Source organism: Elgaria multicarinata, chromosome 1 (assembly GCF_023053635.1).
Source record: "Elgaria multicarinata webbii isolate HBS135686 ecotype San Diego chromosome 1, rElgMul1.1.pri, whole genome shotgun sequence".
Lineage (NCBI taxonomy): Eukaryota > Metazoa > Chordata > Lepidosauria > Squamata > Anguidae > Elgaria > Elgaria multicarinata.
This window is the reverse complement of record NC_086171.1, coordinates 27,583,502-27,600,613: the sequence shown is the minus strand read 5'-3', so window position 1 is coordinate 27,600,613 and position 17,112 is coordinate 27,583,502. Positions and strand designations below refer to the sequence as shown.

Here is a 17,112-nt window from a genome sequence, read left to right as displayed (position 1 = left end):
CACTTGGCCATGGAAACCCACTGGGTGACTTTGGGCCAGTCACAGACTCTCAGCCCAACCTACCTCACAGGGTTGTTGTTGTGAGGATAAAATGGAGGGGAGGAGGATTGTGTACGTCGCCTTGGGTTCCTTGGAGGAAAAAAGGTGGGATATAAATGAAATAAATAAATAAATGATAGAAAGGATTAGGGAACATTTCTTGTTATGGTTAAGTAAATATCCTCCTTGCTTTTAAAACTGCCAGAAAGGTCATCCTAAACTGCCAATAAATTTGAAACGGTCAACACAAAGTGAAGTATGAAGTATTGACATTCTGTAGCATCTGTCAGTGGGCAGTGTTGGGCTCTGGGCTTGATGGAAAACGTGTTTTATTTATTCTCAAGGTACTTTGGATGTTGTTCTTACCACCTTCCAGGAGCAGCTTCCAAACTATACTGATAAAAATGTATGCAGTAGATTCTAGCTGCTTTGGGTCATACTTGTTTGGGTCATTCTATATTAATTCAGCAAAATACCCTTAGCTTTAGTGGATTAATTATGAGTTATGGATTAATTATGAGCAAAACCTGGTGACATTATTGTGAATGCTAATATCTAAATCAAAGCAGAAATAAAAAAAATGGGAGGGAAGGATAGAAAGCTTGGGTAGCAGCAGGTCAAAGACAGGCTTCTTACCAAAACCATCTATAAGACGAATTTAGAGCAAAACTGCACATTGCCTTGACAAATGCATGTTCCCAAATCTATAATTTCTTGGTAACACAGGAGTGGAGGGTGCACTTGTAGGGGAGAATTGGTGTACAGGAGGACAGGGTATTTAATCCTTCCTGTTCTAACTGATTCTACCCTGTAAGTACCCCTCTGACTTCTCCCCACCATCAGTTTTACTGATTTCACTCTTGGAGCAAGGTTAGTGGAAAGAGCAAGCTAGATGTGGGGCACCAGGCTGTTTGAAATGGGAATGCAGGTATGAGAAGGGTTAGGCGCCTCTCTTGCAAACATCTTTGCCCTGCATTAGCATGATGAGGCAAAACATGACTGGAACTCTGTTTGCCTTGTAATATATAATTCTGCCCTTAGCTATATTGCTGAGCTGTAGAGCTATCTTCGGTGAAGATAAAATAGCAGTTTTATTATACTACATATACTTCATCTTATGAATTGAAACTAGCTGTTCTGATAAGTAGGCTTCAGCCACATGGGGTCATGAAGACATAGCAAACCATTAATATCCTATAGCAGGCACAGGCTTACATTATGGAGGGAATAGCTGCCCTTCTGTAGTGACAGTGTCATTCCCTTTTTTATTTATTTATTACATTTATATACCGCCTCACACCCAAAGCTCTCTGGGCGGTTTACAACCTTGAAGTTGAACCTTTGTAAAGAGTGCAGCTTATTTCTTAAAAGAATCAGACTGCCATCACCAGCTATCATTAGGCAGCCATCAACTGTTGACACTGTTTGAGTTCATAATTCCCTAAGAGGGTTTTGATAAAGTTTTAGTTAGGTTAACAGTGGGTTGTTTATCTCATTATTAACCTAGAGGGCCAATTCGCATGATTGAACAGTTCAGCATGGTTTATTTCAATAGTTTAACCCTTTCATAACCCCTGCCACCCAGGTTCTCATGACACAACAAGCCACAGCTGGGTAGTGAATATTCAAATCCCACCTGACATGCCCAGCAACCCACTGTGGCTTCAATAAACTATGGTAAGCTATTTTTATCATGTGAATTGGATCAGAGTGTCCGAGTTCAGACATCACGTAGCAACCTCCAATCAGGCCAATTGGAGGTTGAATGGTAAAAAAAAAAACCCTGCAGTGCACACCATAGCAAATTGTGGGTTAATTTACCCTCAATTTATCGCCATTGTGTGAATGGGTCCCTTGAATACTGAACATATGCATTTAATTTGCAACCCAAATTATTTTATTAATTCAAATTAACTGATCAAATAAAACATATTAGTAGTACCACATAAAAAACATCTACTCATCAGCCAGTTCGGAATGGTTTTGGCTTATATTGGTGTTTCCAAATAAAAGTGTTTGGAATCTGTCATGAACAAGTTTGACAGGATTTGATAACCTAAAGGCAAGAGCCATGGGACTTTACATGCACATGTCTTGTATGAAGACTACCAGTTCAGTGAGAACTGATCCATATGCAATTCAAGAAGAATTGTGTAGGTACAAATAGGTCACAACCAAATATGGCAAATAGTTCTTCTCAAATAGCACACCCTGACAGAGCATGTTCATAGTCTGGATAGGCTCCTGGTCCTAGCTTTACTAATGGATACTCAGATGGCAATTGTTATGAAAATTATGTCATGTGAGTTACTTTGGGGGTGAACGTAAATGAGTATCTAGCTTGAGAATGCTGTCTCTCTATATTGCTAGGCAAGAAACAGATCAATTTGAACAGAAAGAATTAACAAGAAAAATTCAGACTTAGGTCAGAATAAGAGTAAGCAAACTTGTTTCCTCTAGATCAAGCAGACCTAGTGCTTTAAGTGCCAAATAGATTCACTGGAACAGCCCTCGCATTTTTGATAAATCTTTCAATAATGACCATTGTTTAGCAGAAATCAGCTGTGGAGAAATTAAGGGCTTAGCAAGCTGTTCTTATGGTTTGTTGCCAGAACATGAAGTTCCAGGCTGGATATTCTTGCCTTGAAAGTGTTAAGCCAAATGTGTGTGTACTGTACAGTGAACTGCAGATGATGATTGTGTTTTAGGTCAATTCGTGTGCAGAGCTTCGGCTATTAGGCAGTAGAAAAATGCAATAAATAAAACTGGTGACATAACAGCACAGTCTGAAGTCTGCATCAAAAAGTATCTGGAATCTTTTGAAAAATAGCAGAACAGTTTGCTGTATACTTTTTTTTTTAGCATACATAGAGGCCATGCTATAGCTTATTATATTTAGTATAAATATATACCAGATTTCTTTAATTTCTTTGCTTGACCCAACAAATAATCTCTTAGATTTTAATAATTAGTTTACTATTTACAGGTAAACACTTGGAGCATTGGGTTTTTTATGCTAGAAAAGAAAACGTAATCTTATGTTAAAACTCAGCCATATTAAATTGCCAGTTGAGTTGGGCACCGATGACTATTGTTTCGTCCAAACCCAGTCTGTGTTTCAGTAGGAGGAATGTGTATGGAGTGCTGCTGCACATTTGTTCCTGTGTGTGAAGATTTACTGTCACAGCTTTGTTATCTGATCTTGAGCAAGTTGCTTGCTTTTAGTTTCTGTTTTACATTTGTAAAGAGAATTCATAATAAATAACGTTTGAAGATTTTTTTTTTGCTATACAGTCTCATCTGAACTTTCACAAGTTTATTTTCAATTTCAGTAACTCAGCAGTATAGGAATAAACACTCACCTACTTCTTGAGGTGTTTTGAGACCTTGCATACTAAAGTTTGGAGGCAGCAAGATTTTTTGTATGAAGGCATCATTCGTTCAGTTTCTCTTTAGATCTGTTGGAAGAATAAGGAAAAAGCAGGAACAGCATTAAAATTTCAGGTGTACGTTAATGTTATGTTAAATTAGTCTGGATTTTTGCAATGGCAGAACGGAATTCCGATTGTTCACCAGTCAATAATCATTGCTCTGGAAAGGTGTGCAGATTCATATTTTCCAGAGAACACAAAACCTGGCTGTGGCGTTACACCCCACAAGTCAGTTCCCAAATGTATGTCTGCAGTTTGTAAGTCTGTGGTGAGTTTAGAATGTTGGCCTGAATGGGTGGAGTTAGAATATCTTGGGAGGGGGAGGAGTAATATGTAAGGGAATGACTGAGGGGATTGTGAGGGACTTGTTAGGTACTCTTAGAGTCTTTAGTGCTCTCTGTGTTTAGGGTACTTAAATTCTGGGAAATTTGAGGGTCAGTGTAAAGAGTAGTGTCTTCAGAGTGTGGTGTGGACATAGTTGATGTATATTAATCAATACTGATAATAAAGAAAGTTCAAGATTGATTGTGTGAGAAAAAGGAAAGCGTGTATGTGAATGAGTGAAAGGATTGGATGAAAGATTTCAAAAAGGTTTTTAAGTGTTGTTATTTGAAACAAAGCTTGTGAACTTTTAAAAATAAATTTTAATTATTTTGTTTTTAACTACCACAAAAATCCCACGTGTCTGACATTTATCATTTGAAATTTACACATTTAGCACCCACTCTGACAATCATTCACCTCAGCACATATATAACTTCCAGTGTTTTATTTTATATATTAAAATCCTTCTCCATTTAAAGCCCTTTCTCCACATAGTTTGGAGGAAGGTGGTTTTTATCCCTTGCCTCAGGCGTATCAAGCGGTGGTGCTTGGCTTGAGCAGGGAGTAGCTGCGGCCGGGTCTGGTGTTCAGAGCCTGTGTCATGGCACTGGCTAGAAGTGACATCTTTTCCCCACACCCCTTTATATATATTTTAAATTAATTAATAAAACCTCAATAATGTTCTGGTCTGGTGCAGATGCAAAGCTAGCGTCTAGCAAACTGTAAATTGGGAACCACCCACATGAACAAGCATATCCCAACTCTTACAATTATTTTCTCCGTTTCACATTTTAACTATTTTTTGTTACATGGAAATGACACAACATCCCATGGTTCCCCCTTAAATCAGATTGTACCCATGGTTTGAAAAAAATGTGGTTTACATAACTGGTTTTCTGCACATTGAGGCAAAATTGTTTAACTTTGAGAGAGTTGGGAGAGTGTGTTGGGATGGAAGTGTATGTCTCTCAGGCTGGCTCCATCTTTGCAAACTACAGTTTACCTAGAATCAGCATTATATCTGCCCAGGCCCTAGTCTCTTACCTGGGGTGTTCCAGGAAAATTGCTGACTTTGGCAAGACCCCTTTGCTGTTCTTTGAGTACATTTTTAGGTTTTGATTATGATTCAGTTTGGTAATGGATTTAGTTGTCCTTTGGATTTCGATAAATTGTAATTAGCTGTGCTTTATCTGTCATTTTGGTGAAATGTTTGAATTCTCATACAGAAATAGATAGAAATGATTTTATTTTATTTTTTAAAAAATCGATTTATTTAAAATGTATTCTTGTATGGGATACACAAATAGTGGCTTTGCTTCTGCTTGTGCTCCTTACAAATCCCCTTTCCTTACATTTCTGGAGAAGGACCATAGCTCAGTTGTAGAGCCGTGGCATCTTCAGTTGGGGCCGTGAAAGGCTCCTGTGTGAAACCCTGCAGAGCTGATGTCAGTCAGTATAGATGACATTGAGCTAGATGGGTCAGTGGCCTGACTTGAACTACACTGGATATAAGACACATACAAGACTCTGCCCACCCCACCAAGTGGTGGTGCTGGTTCCCATGGGAATCTTCTTTCGTGCCAGGTCCCCACCCTGAAAGGTACTTGGCCCTACACTCTTCCCTTCCTGTTCTGATGGTGGGAGGACCCGACACAAAGGTGGATTCTCATGGGAACCAGCACCACGTGGGGAGCCACTGATCATCCTGGGCCTGGGGAGGGGGCGCTGTGTTCTGTGGCTCCCCATGTGCTTCCTGGGACGTGCACAAATGGAGATTGGGGCAGAGGAGTGTAAGGATATCTCCTGTGGCTGTAACGTCAAACCATGGGAGAAATCCCCCCCTCCACCCCAATATCCATTTGAATATTGCGGAGGAGGTGTGTATGGATTTGTCCTGCGGCTGTAACGTCAAACCATGGATGGATTTCTCCTGAGGTCTGGTGTTACAGCTGCAGGACAGATCCATACATCTCTCCAGCCTGATATCTGAAGCCCATTTGTGGATATTGGCATGGCATGAATGGAGACAGCGAGCGTCTCCTCTGCCCTCTGCCGATATCCAGAAATGGAGAGCAAGGCAGAGGGAGATGCTTGCCTGATGCTGCCCTTGACAGCGTCGGGCAAATGTCTTGGTCCGCCACCCCACTCTACACTATCCATTTGTGGATATCAGAATGGCACAGAGGGGTTTGTGCCCCTCTTGCCTCGCGACTCTGTAGACACATGAAATAGTCAGCAGAGCCCGCCAGACAACACAGTAATCAATGGTTGTGCAGATAGTGAACTCTGCACACAGTTGATTATTTGCGTCGGTTATTCCTGGGAAATAATCCACTGTTGTGTGGAAAATGCTTGACAGACGACACAATAGTCAATGGTGGACTATTTAATCAACTGTGGACTATTTAATCAACCGTTGTCTCTTGTGTTGTCCAAACCCAGTCTGTGTGTGCAGTAAGGGAGAAAGGGGGAGTCTCAACTCACATATCCTGAGATTTAGAGAAGAAAGAAAGTGTAAAATATTCCTGCTGTATTTGGTGCTTTCAAATTGCAGTATGTTTGAGAGTTTGAGAGTAGAATGCCTTCTTGCAAGAGAACCACTAGCATTTGCCCCAGGCAGGTAGGTTTATGGTCACCTGTTCTTTATCAATACAGATGGTACAGATATCTGAACAAAGATTTGGCTACCATTACATCTAGACTATTTTATCCTATTCCATTTTAAAATTATGTTTGTTTTGAATATACCTGTCATGTTGATGTACATGCAGTCACTTCAGAAATTCATGTTAATTTGCTCAATGTAGAGCAGGGATAGGCAACCTGGTGCCACACAGATGTTTTGGTAGTATGTAACCCATATTTTGTCTAGAGATGTTCGAGTATTTTTACAGTCCACATTTTTAAGTGAGCCAACCTACTGTCCACTTGCTGGACAAATATGTGGATTGGAACACAGTTATCCCTTCAGTTTTTGCGCTTCTCTGAATTTTGTAATGCAGTTCTTGGCTCAAAGAAATGTACCATTTTTAAATTTTTAGAATAAAATGTATATTTTCATTTAAAACAACAAAACCATGATGATGAAGAAACAGGATAGCACTGACTTAAGAATGAAGACATGCAATTGAAATAAATGTCTGCCCATCCCTAATTTTGTCTTGTGCTTACCTATGCTTATGTAAGATCTACCCATAGACCATGCTAAAACATTACCTTTTCCCATTTATAGAAAAGTTACTATTAGTAGAAAGCTCACTTAGTCATTACAAATATAGACACTGACCTATATGCAAAGATTGTTGCCTTTCATCCTATTTAGTAATTGACTATTGCATAAACTGTGAAGCACTAAAAGGGATTATCACTAGGAAGCCTATATCTTGCTTTGGTGAATTTTGGTAATAATGATCTTGGAAATAGACTTTTTACTGCCCCTGCACGTTTACCTATAGAGCCTTGCAGATAACACTGTAAATATTTCTTAATTATATGTGTGCTCAACGTTGTTCTTTTTTGAGTGACTATCTCCTCAAATAAAATCTTGTTTGAAATGTGAATTTCTCAAAGTGACTTTTTTCATAGGTCTCTGGTAATGACTGCCCTGTAGCTTATACAAGATTAGCTTGTTCTGTCGCTGAATAAAGTGGTGGAGGGGAGGGAATTGGAGTATAAAGGTAGAACGTATACTCAGAGTTCTTCAGAGAGACAAGTAGGTTTGTTAGACAGGCCTTAAGAATTCTTGTCAGATACAAAAACAATTTTTTAAGGTATTGAGCATTGTGAATGACACATTTGTCATGCTGGCATTACAATCTTAATATTCAGTAATCACATTTCACACAGCTAAATTTGCTTATCATGCTCACCATGAATTGTTTTAATATGTCTTTGTTAACAGTTCACAGAGATATTGATATTTTATGAAAATCAATACACTTTCTATATCACTGGGTGGATATGTTCCTTTTTATATTTGAGATATGGGTAAGGTCTTGTTCTTTATTCTATAAGCAAGTATGCTAATTATGGTCAAAACTGTTAATGCTGACATATGGCTTTGAGGAACTGAGATGGGAACCATCCTTATCTTGTATCAAGTGACAGATGGTAGTCTCTTTCTGTCACAAATAATATTATGGATAAAAATGATGGATTTGAAAGCAGAGAGATTCCATATCTCATTACTAATCCCTGATTCTCAGCTGCATTCTTTACTGTTTTTGTTCCATTTTATTACTCTGTCTTCTGCAGTTATTTGACTTTCTGTAGGGAATGCAAAGAAAGAGTCTCAATTAATTGTTATCTAAGACAAAATGGAACTAAAGAGGCACTTCAGTTAATTTGTTTTAACTTATTTAGGTTTTTATATATTTATGGATAAAGTGTATTTGTACATAGTTAAATTGAAGCTACAGAAAAGAGCTCTGCCTGGTTCGGACATCATAATCCAGAATTTTTAAAAAATCTGACTTACTGGGAACAAGCAAGTGTGTTAGTGCATGGTGTTCATTTGCTCCCACTTGGCTTTTCCTGCTAGAGGCTAAACAAGCCAGGAAGCCTTCTTGCATGCTTTGTTTAATGTTATGTCTGAGCCAGTATTCCTGGCTTGTTCCTTTCCTAACAAGCCACAGTTGTTAGCCCAGAACAAACCCTGGTTTATGATTCTGGCTTGTTAGGAGAGCAATAAATCAGGTATTCCAGTTCAGAAGTAACACTAAACCAACCATGAATAGGGTGCACCACCATGTTTGCTCATGCCAGATAAGATGAAATTGTAAAAAATTCTGTTTTGCCATTATGTCCAAACCGGCCCCGTATGCTTAGAGATGTGAAGGCATGGAAAAAAACTGGATTTTTTTTTTGTGGGGGGACATTTTTTCTCAGTTTTTTCCCTGAAACCTTTTTTGTCCCCCCTCCCAAAATTGGAAAAATTGAAAAAAAAATGAAGAAAAAATGGATTATGGGATGTTTTATTTTAGCATGATGAGTAAAATGTTTAAGACAAGGTGTTCATGTATTTACTTCTCTAAATGATTTCTAAAAACTATGTACAGGTTCAGATTATTGCAGTTTCTTTGCACTGAGGACAAGCAAGTCCTAGGTTGCAAACGGAGGCCTTATCTAGACCTAAGGTTTATCCCGGGGTCGTCCCTGCCTGCCTCCGGGATATCCTGTGTGTCATTTACATGAACAGGGATGACCCTGGGACGATCCCTGGATAAACCTTAGGTCTACCTAAGGCCTGAGACTACAACTTTCAAATAATAAATAAATAAATAAATAAACTTTCACATGCAAGAGCAAGATGCATTTCTGCCTCTGGGGGCACTGCCATTGAAGCAGAGACTGAAACTGATAGTGATAGCTATAGGTCAGAAAATGAGTCTGATTAAATTTCATGCATATTCATTGAATCTTGGTCCTTCCTTTTTCTCAGTTGTTTTTATGGGAATGAATGGGTGCTTTATATTTGCTTGACAACTGTGGAGGACTAGCAGAGACATAAATGATTTTCTTTGTTACCGTATTTCTTCGATTCTAAGACACACTTCCCCCCCCCCATATAAACATCTCTAAAAACGAGGTGCGTCTTAGAATCGCGGGTGCGTTTATTATTTCTTAGAATCAAAGCTTTTTTTCTGTTGGTGGTACTGAAATTAGTGTGCGTCTTACAGTCGATGGTGTCTTAGAACCGAAGAAATACGTTACTAATGTTTGTTACTAATGTTTTCTTCTGTTTTTGTTTTGTTTTTAAATTGTTTTTGCAAGCTCTTCATAAACTGGCAAAACTAAAGAGGTTTCTTACAGTTCAGGAGCTTGCAACTCCATTTGTTACCAAAAAAAAGAGGAAAAAATAAAATTCAATTTGTAATAATTGTTTGAATACACTGTACTTTTAATATACCAAATGAGATAATTTTATGCCAAACCAACTTACATTTTATGTTCCTAAAGTAACAAAGTGACTTTCAATCTGTAAAAGTGCTAATATTGCATCCCCCCCTCAATTTTTCAGAAACCAATGTTTTTTCCCCATGGCATCAAAATTTCTGGAAATTTTACATCTCTGTGAATGTTTAATTATTCATAGGTTGCTTTGTAAATTCAGCTACAAATTCATGCTAGGAAAAATATCTTGTCATCAAATATAATAGCACACACTGAGGCTGATGTGTTTGTAAATGTATTAATTTCAGTGTAAGGAATAAGTTACGTGGAACTTCTAAGAATGAAGTTTATATTTGTAGATTAACATTAGATTGTTCCTTTGACGTAGTCTATTACAGCATTGCTTGATAACTTACATACTAATGCTCTGAAATCTTCTGTAAGGTATTTTTTTTTACTCATCAGTAGATGACCTGTTTTTCATTATTTTCTGGTTTGTGACAAATTTACTGTTTATGAAACCAGGCAGATGTGTGGATAGGAAAACAGTTAATGTGTTAACAGACTCACTGAAGTTAAGCTGATGGAAATGAGGAAGTGGGCTAGCCTAATTTTTTGCTGAGCAGATGTTCATTGAGTGTGATTATGCTTTTCTATTGTAACTACATTAACAAGGAAGGCTTTCCTGTCTGTTTCCTAGATTATAACTAGCACACTTCCTTATTGTTAAGCGATCTAGTTGAGTTAACCAAAGAGAGGTAGATATAGCAAAAGCAGTCCAGTTTTCAAAGCTAAAAGATTGTGACTTATCTGTGTACAATAGTTAAAATTCTAGGTACTTTAATCATACTAATCAGCGTTTGTTGATTAGAATAAGATAACCTATACAGGTCTTATTCAATACGGAAAAATCTTGACTCTATAAAAATAAGTTGTCTTGTGTGATTTCAGAGGCTTCTTATGGCTTGAATGTGAGATTGAGGCTAGAGGTACAAGGAAAATTGAGGCTAGAGGTAAAAGGAAAATTGCTGACATCTGTAGATTATTTTATTATGGCTAGCCAGACACAAGCTCTTCGTAACTTCTTTAAGAGGCTGAACATAATAGGCTACTCTCAGTATCAGTGTTTTTAAAATGCTATACCAAAGGTAGCCTGTTGATTTTATGTTGGAGTCCAAGGAGTGGACTTCTTGAACTTTGGCTTTCTATGTGGGTAATAATTAGTTTTGCGCCAGTATTTCTCTTCCAGCAAAATAGATTCTTGCTTCATTATTAGGAGTAGATTCGTTCTATCGTATGTGCTTTCTTTAGGTAACATTTGTTTTGTGTATTCAGAAGGAAATTTTGGCTCAACAATAAGTGAATGAAGATGAAAAAGGAAGATGTAGCAATGCTAGAAATGCAAAGCATTCAAGTAAGTCTGCTGACTAAGTTTTCCTGTTCAAACTTCCTGTTGTGGCTGGGCAGGCTGGCAGATTGTGGGATTCTGTCTATGTGCTTGTGTAAATTTGAATATATAAAATAAGCACTAACCGTATAAATATCATATCTGTATTAACATAAAAGTGCCAGCTTATTTTTCACAGGGAAAATAATGGTGTTTTGTGAACACCTTTTGGAAAATAGCAAGTGGGGATTCTACAAGTATTCACAAGGGTACTTGTGATATTGATATAACTGAACCAGCCATTCTAAGTTCTTTGCTGAAGGATATAGCTTAACAAATGTATTCTACTTTGTAGTCAGTGCTAGTTTTTTGTTCTGGTTTTTTTGCTTCTAGCCCTAAATAATTTTAATATTTAAATAATTGTATGAACTGTAACACTGTAAGAGCCAGTCATAACATTGGGCAGTGAGGTGGCTGCTTCAGGCGGTGGCTGCTGGGTAGGGGGAAGCAGCAGCGCCCCACTGCCACTGCTTCTGAGCTCCCTCCCTATGCATTGCACTCTGTTGGAGCACACAGCTGTATGTATTACTCCCTAAACAAGCCTATTGCCTTTGGGTGTAGTGAAGGATGCTGGCCTGCGGCATTGTTGAAGAAAGATTCTGTCCTGTTGCATTGTTGAAGAAAGATTCAACAGCCAGGCCAGTCTGCTAGGGTATGTGAAAAGGTGTGTGTGACTGACCCAATTCGCACATCAGTGTGGCAATTCCTGAACTATTTCACTAAGCAATTGTGCGGACGAGTAAGGCTTGTAAGGGCGAAAAACCCTTAGCATGCAAAATTCTGGCCTTTAGTAAACTTCCAAGACAAGAACAACAGTAGGTTACTGGAATTTTATGGCCACAGTCTGTGAAACCCTTGGACCCTACTTTCTGCAAGACAGTATTGGAAAAAGTAACTGGTAGGGATGAAGTTGTGGAGGAGGAGTGCTTATTAGATCTGTATGCTTCTCCCCAGTCATGGTTGCAGACTTACATTTGTGACAGCTTCTGTCAGGGTATATCAGCAGTTTGGGGAATGTAGTCAAGGATTTACTGGCAATGTTGAATGAAAGTGAAGATTTGAACTTGCAAGGGGGCAAAGCAAATGTAATGTGTTAATCTCTTATTCAGTCAGCACTTCGGCAAGAAGGTTTAAAGCCGTTGGACTGTAATCATCCATTCTTCCCTTTTATTAGTAATTCCAGTTCTTACAGTTTTAATTTCTTTAATCAGTTTAAAAGTTCATTGCTCTCTAGCAAATATAAAGTTTTCAGTACTGTATGTTACACTAAAGGGGAAAAAAAGCTTTACAGGTTGATTATAGTTTTAGGTGTGAGAAAAGAAAGATCAGAAGGCCTTGTTAAAGTTGCTGTGTAAACAGATTGCAGGAATTTGCTTGTGAGCAGACTGCAAATTTAAGCTACTTCTATATTTTGCTTGTGCTGATGGGCCTAGCACACAGAAAGGTTATTGTCATTGTGCAGAGCTATGCCTGATATAAATGAAATTCATGTCCTTGTTGTCCAACACAAATCAATTAGATGGATCTACTGTAGGTAAGAGAAAGGACATTTGAAGGAGAGAACCTAGATTAAAATGAGCCAAGTAAACAATATTTTTAGAATAGACAGAGGAGATCAAAAAAGGTTTTAAGTATCAGGTCTGTTTTATAACTGATTTTATTCTTTTAAAATTTTGATTTAGTAAGTCTTTATCTGTGTGTGTGTGTTTTTTAAAAAAATCCAGTCTGGTTTAAAATTAAATCTGAATTTAATTCAAATATACTTACAATTTTAGCTAATAATTTACTAATTGTTTTTTTTTATAAACCTTTAAAATTTGCTAAATTGGTAATTGATAAGGTACATTGCTAAATGTCATTTGAGGGGGGAAAGGGGAAGTTCCAATAGTAATCTAACCCCTAGGAAACATAATGGTATATTTTTAAGGGGACTCCAGTAAGCTATCATTAATCTCTAGTCACACAACATGTGGGCTCACCGTGGGGTATTTAACCCATGATAAGCTGTAATGTGTGCCGGGTGCCATTTTGAATATACAACTCCCAGTGGGACTGTGGTGTGTCTGGCGAACCTGTCCATTGAAAGTTACGCGAAGTTAAACAGTAACATAACTTTGTATAACCCTTGGTTTGCTGTAGGGTTAAATAACCCACAGTGAGCCCAGCATGTCATGTGAACTGGGCTATTATGTATCAGTCTGCTTGAAAGGAGAGTCAGATATATTTGAGCATTTTAAATTGAGCTGCATTTTTCTCAAACTCAACATTTCCATACAGTTTCTATAGATTGTAGCATATTCATGTTTCATTCCCAGATAGCTATACATATTCCATGCTCTTTTATGAACTCATTGACTGTAAAACTTGCAGTTGAAAAGTTAAGCTATAGGACTTTATTACTGTGCACTATAATGTACAGATTATTTAGGGCAGCCTTTCCCAATTTAGTGCCAGAGGCCATACTAGCTAGGAATTATGAGAATTGCAATCGAATACAACTGGAGGCTTCCAAGGTTGGGAAGGGTGATTCAGAGTATGAATGCTGATAGCAGCACTAGAAAATATTGTGCTTTCTAACTTTAAAAGCACATTGTATATGTTTAAAAAGTGAATTAAAGTAACTCAAAACTTTGCACTGATGGGAGTTTTAGTTTCCTCTTTGTTGAGGCTTAATAACGGCAGTTGTTACTAAATACTAAGTACTGTTTACCAAACCTTTCTAAGTAGCACAAGACCATAATGGCTGAGGCAGGTGGTCGCGTTCTTCACATAGCATATTGAACTTACTAAAAATAACAAGTTTTAAACTTACATTTAGTGAATATATGTTTAATGAAAATAATGTGTTATAGGGAGGGGGAGGAGATTGCTGTTCTTGTGAAAGCAAAATATTTGGGCACCTAAAAGCTGAGAATTTTTTTCAACGTTTAATCGGTACTATATTGCAGCCAAGTATTGGCTGTAATATAGTTGTACTGCTAGTCTTATATATCAAGCAATAACGTAGTTTGTGTAATTATGTATGGATGAAATAAATTACAGTTAGGAATTTTAAAGTGCAGTTTTAAAAGCATAAGTATTCTCTAATATACTTCAGCATTCACAACTGAATCATATATCACCTTTTCCTAAAGAAGTCCCAAATAAGAGAGTAGCTATCAGCTGAAAGAAGGATGTGGCCACTGTCAGGATTTTTGTCAGGAAACTTACATTTCAGCTTTCAGTAAACCCCAGTATTTTCCTCATTTCAATATTCAGCTGAATGTTCAAACCCTTAAACATATTTGACTTAAAAGAGGAACTAATGGTTTTTTTTCTTCTTCTCTACTGCTGCCTTATAGAAGGAACTAGTAATTGTTACATTTTTTTTCTGCTGAAGAGAACTTTTAGACTGTAATACATGATATGGATAGTTGTCTTCAGCTTTTTTCACTGATGTGTTCTAGAATGGGGACCCTTTTATTTGCAGTTTTGCTGTTTGATAACATGCATAGACAGAACACATTTTAGTATGTGTGTGGTGTATATCTTGTAAGCACTATAATGAGTGGGGGATCTGTGCTACTTTATTATCCTATTACAGGTTTTAACTGAGAATGTTCTCCAAAGAATTGCTGTTTTAGCTGATCCTTTGAATGCTGAGCATGGTTTTATAATTGAGCCACGTGAATGTGTGTGAATAATGCCCAATTATTGCATGTTGCTTTGTCAGCTTTAAACAATTAATACTTGTGACCTCAGCTATGGGGTACTGTTGATCTGATGCATTTCCTTAATGATGAAGGCAATAGAACCAACAATTTTGCATGTTGTTATTATTAGTAGGATTATTTATATCCCACCTTTTTAGAACAAATCTTCAAAAGGTGGCTTATATCGTGTATTTTGGGGGGAAAATGACATAGTAACTTTCAGATTCTGTCATTCATTTTAGCAAAACCAGTGATGAGTCTTTCTGTTAAAATACTACAGCTGTGAAAGCTAGTGAGTGAGAAATAAGGGTCCAGATAGCTTTGATTAGATGACTAGCCAAGGTTTACACCCATCCACTTCCTATCAGTCTTTCTCCATCTGTACATTTCCTAACATTAAAAAAACGATGTTGGGCTTGATTTGTTACCTTTGAATCCACAAATTATCTGTGGCTTTATAGTAGAAAAAATATGAGAATATGTATAAGAAAATTATCAGTGCAGTATTCGCACTGGGTTAACACGTAATAGGCATAATACCTGCTGCTGTTGCTTTTTCATAACAAATTTGCTTTGTCCAGAACTTGAAACCCTTATGCTTTCCATATATGAAACAATCTTAAATCAAGTCAGAAAAGTGGTCCATCCAGCCCAGTCTTTATTGTCTTTCCTGGCTGGCAGGAGCTCTCCAAAGTCTCAGGCAGGCAAGGTCTCTATCACAGCGACCTCTGATATTAGGGACTGAACCTGGGTCCATCTGTATGGCAGCATCAGGTTTGCTACCTAGCCCTTGAGAGGAGGCTGGAACCAGTTCTGCTACATGTTGGGGCATCAAAAAAGTAAAACAAAAAACAAACCATCCCCCTCCTCTCTCTGGAGTGAGACATCCCCTTTAATATGAAGTAATGAGCATAAGAAAGAGAAACATGCACAGCATTCTTCAGCTGCTGAGGAGAGCAGGGAATTGGGAGATGCTAGGCGTAGCCCACTACGGCAATTACACAATTAGTTCATGCACTTTATGTATTGATTTATATATTTTTGATCAGAAATCTAAATCTCAAAGCTATCTATTTCTGTGGTAGAAAATGTGCTTTCCTGCCTGTTTGAAGAAAGTAGTTGCTTTCAACGTTTATATTTCTAGAGTATGTAGTGCTTTGGAAATTGATTTTAAAAGTTCTCATAGAGATATATGCTAACCACATACTGTCATAACTATAGTTTGGGGGGTTGCATATTCTGGTTATCAGCAGCATGCATGTAACTCTACAAATTGTTAACACTGACAAGGTGAGAGGATGGGGACACTGAATGCCTTTGATCCTGGCTCCTGATTTTGCAAAGTATGTTTCACAGTGAGCCAACATTGCATCAGCTGACATCTTTTTGTTCTTCTGCCACTGTAGGCCCCTGTACACCTTCTAAATCTGCTCTAAAGGGTTCCTGAACTCCCTGGAGCAGATTTGATGGGGTGTGCTGGGGTAGGGGGAGGCGTGGCAGAGGGGAGGGGGAAACCATTCCCGCTGTGGTTTCTATTCTGTTCTGGTATGGTCAGGGTTGAATACAGCAGTGTAGGTCTGCATCATAACTATAATTGTTAGGATGTTCTCTTGGATTCATGGTCAACTGGCTTTGCAAGTGGAGCCGACAATTTATTGAAAAAATCTCAGAAAATATTCATTTTGGTTTTGTATAGTTTGAATAAATAGTAATCAAACTAAGGCCTGATCAAATCATACATAAAAATAGAACTGAATTAGTGTTTGGTGAATGTATTGGGCTCCACAGTGACATCTAGTGGTCAGACTCTCCTACTTGTTAAGTATTTTTAAAGAAATCGTGTATTTGAAGAATGTTCTGTATTTTATATTGGTTACAGTCAGTTGATTATTAAGCAAATGCACACTGTCTAATTTAAATAATTAATCAGAAAACCATTAGTAACATGTGCATTGATGGTGCTATATAAATAAATATAAATAAATAAATAAATAAAGGTAATTGAAATTCTGCCTAATGAATGATCTGTCTGTATCTGATGTTGCAGAGTTGCAGTAAGTGAATACAGACTTGATCAGTAAATTGGATGGGAAACTTCTGGAAGCCCCATGTATGAGTAGGATAGGATTATAATAAGAACTTCAAAACATGATTGATTTATCATTGATAACGTGTTTGCAGAATTTGCTGCCATTTAAAAATATATTTTGATTTGATGCTGGGGGTTGCTGTAGTAACATGGAGGTGTAAATGAAACTCCATATACAATTTGGTGCAGGATAGGTTT

At 37.7% G+C, this 17,112-nt stretch overlaps 1 protein-coding gene across 8 annotated transcripts in view; it reads left to right on the top strand.

Moving 5' to 3' along the window:
- Positions 1 to 17,112, top strand: part of ARHGAP12 (Rho GTPase activating protein 12) — a 75,450-nt gene that overhangs the window by 13,093 nt on the left and 45,245 nt on the right. The window contains exon 1 of one of the 8 annotated variants that reach the window (XM_063125338.1): positions 11,011 to 11,100. The exons of the other annotated variants lie outside the window; for them this stretch is intronic. Coding sequence (XP_062981408.1) covers positions 11,050 to 11,100 — 51 coding nt within the window. The 5' untranslated portion in view covers positions 11,011 to 11,049. Of the gene's footprint in view, positions 1 to 11,010; positions 11,101 to 17,112 lie in introns of those variants that run through there. 8 annotated transcript variants of the gene reach the window in all.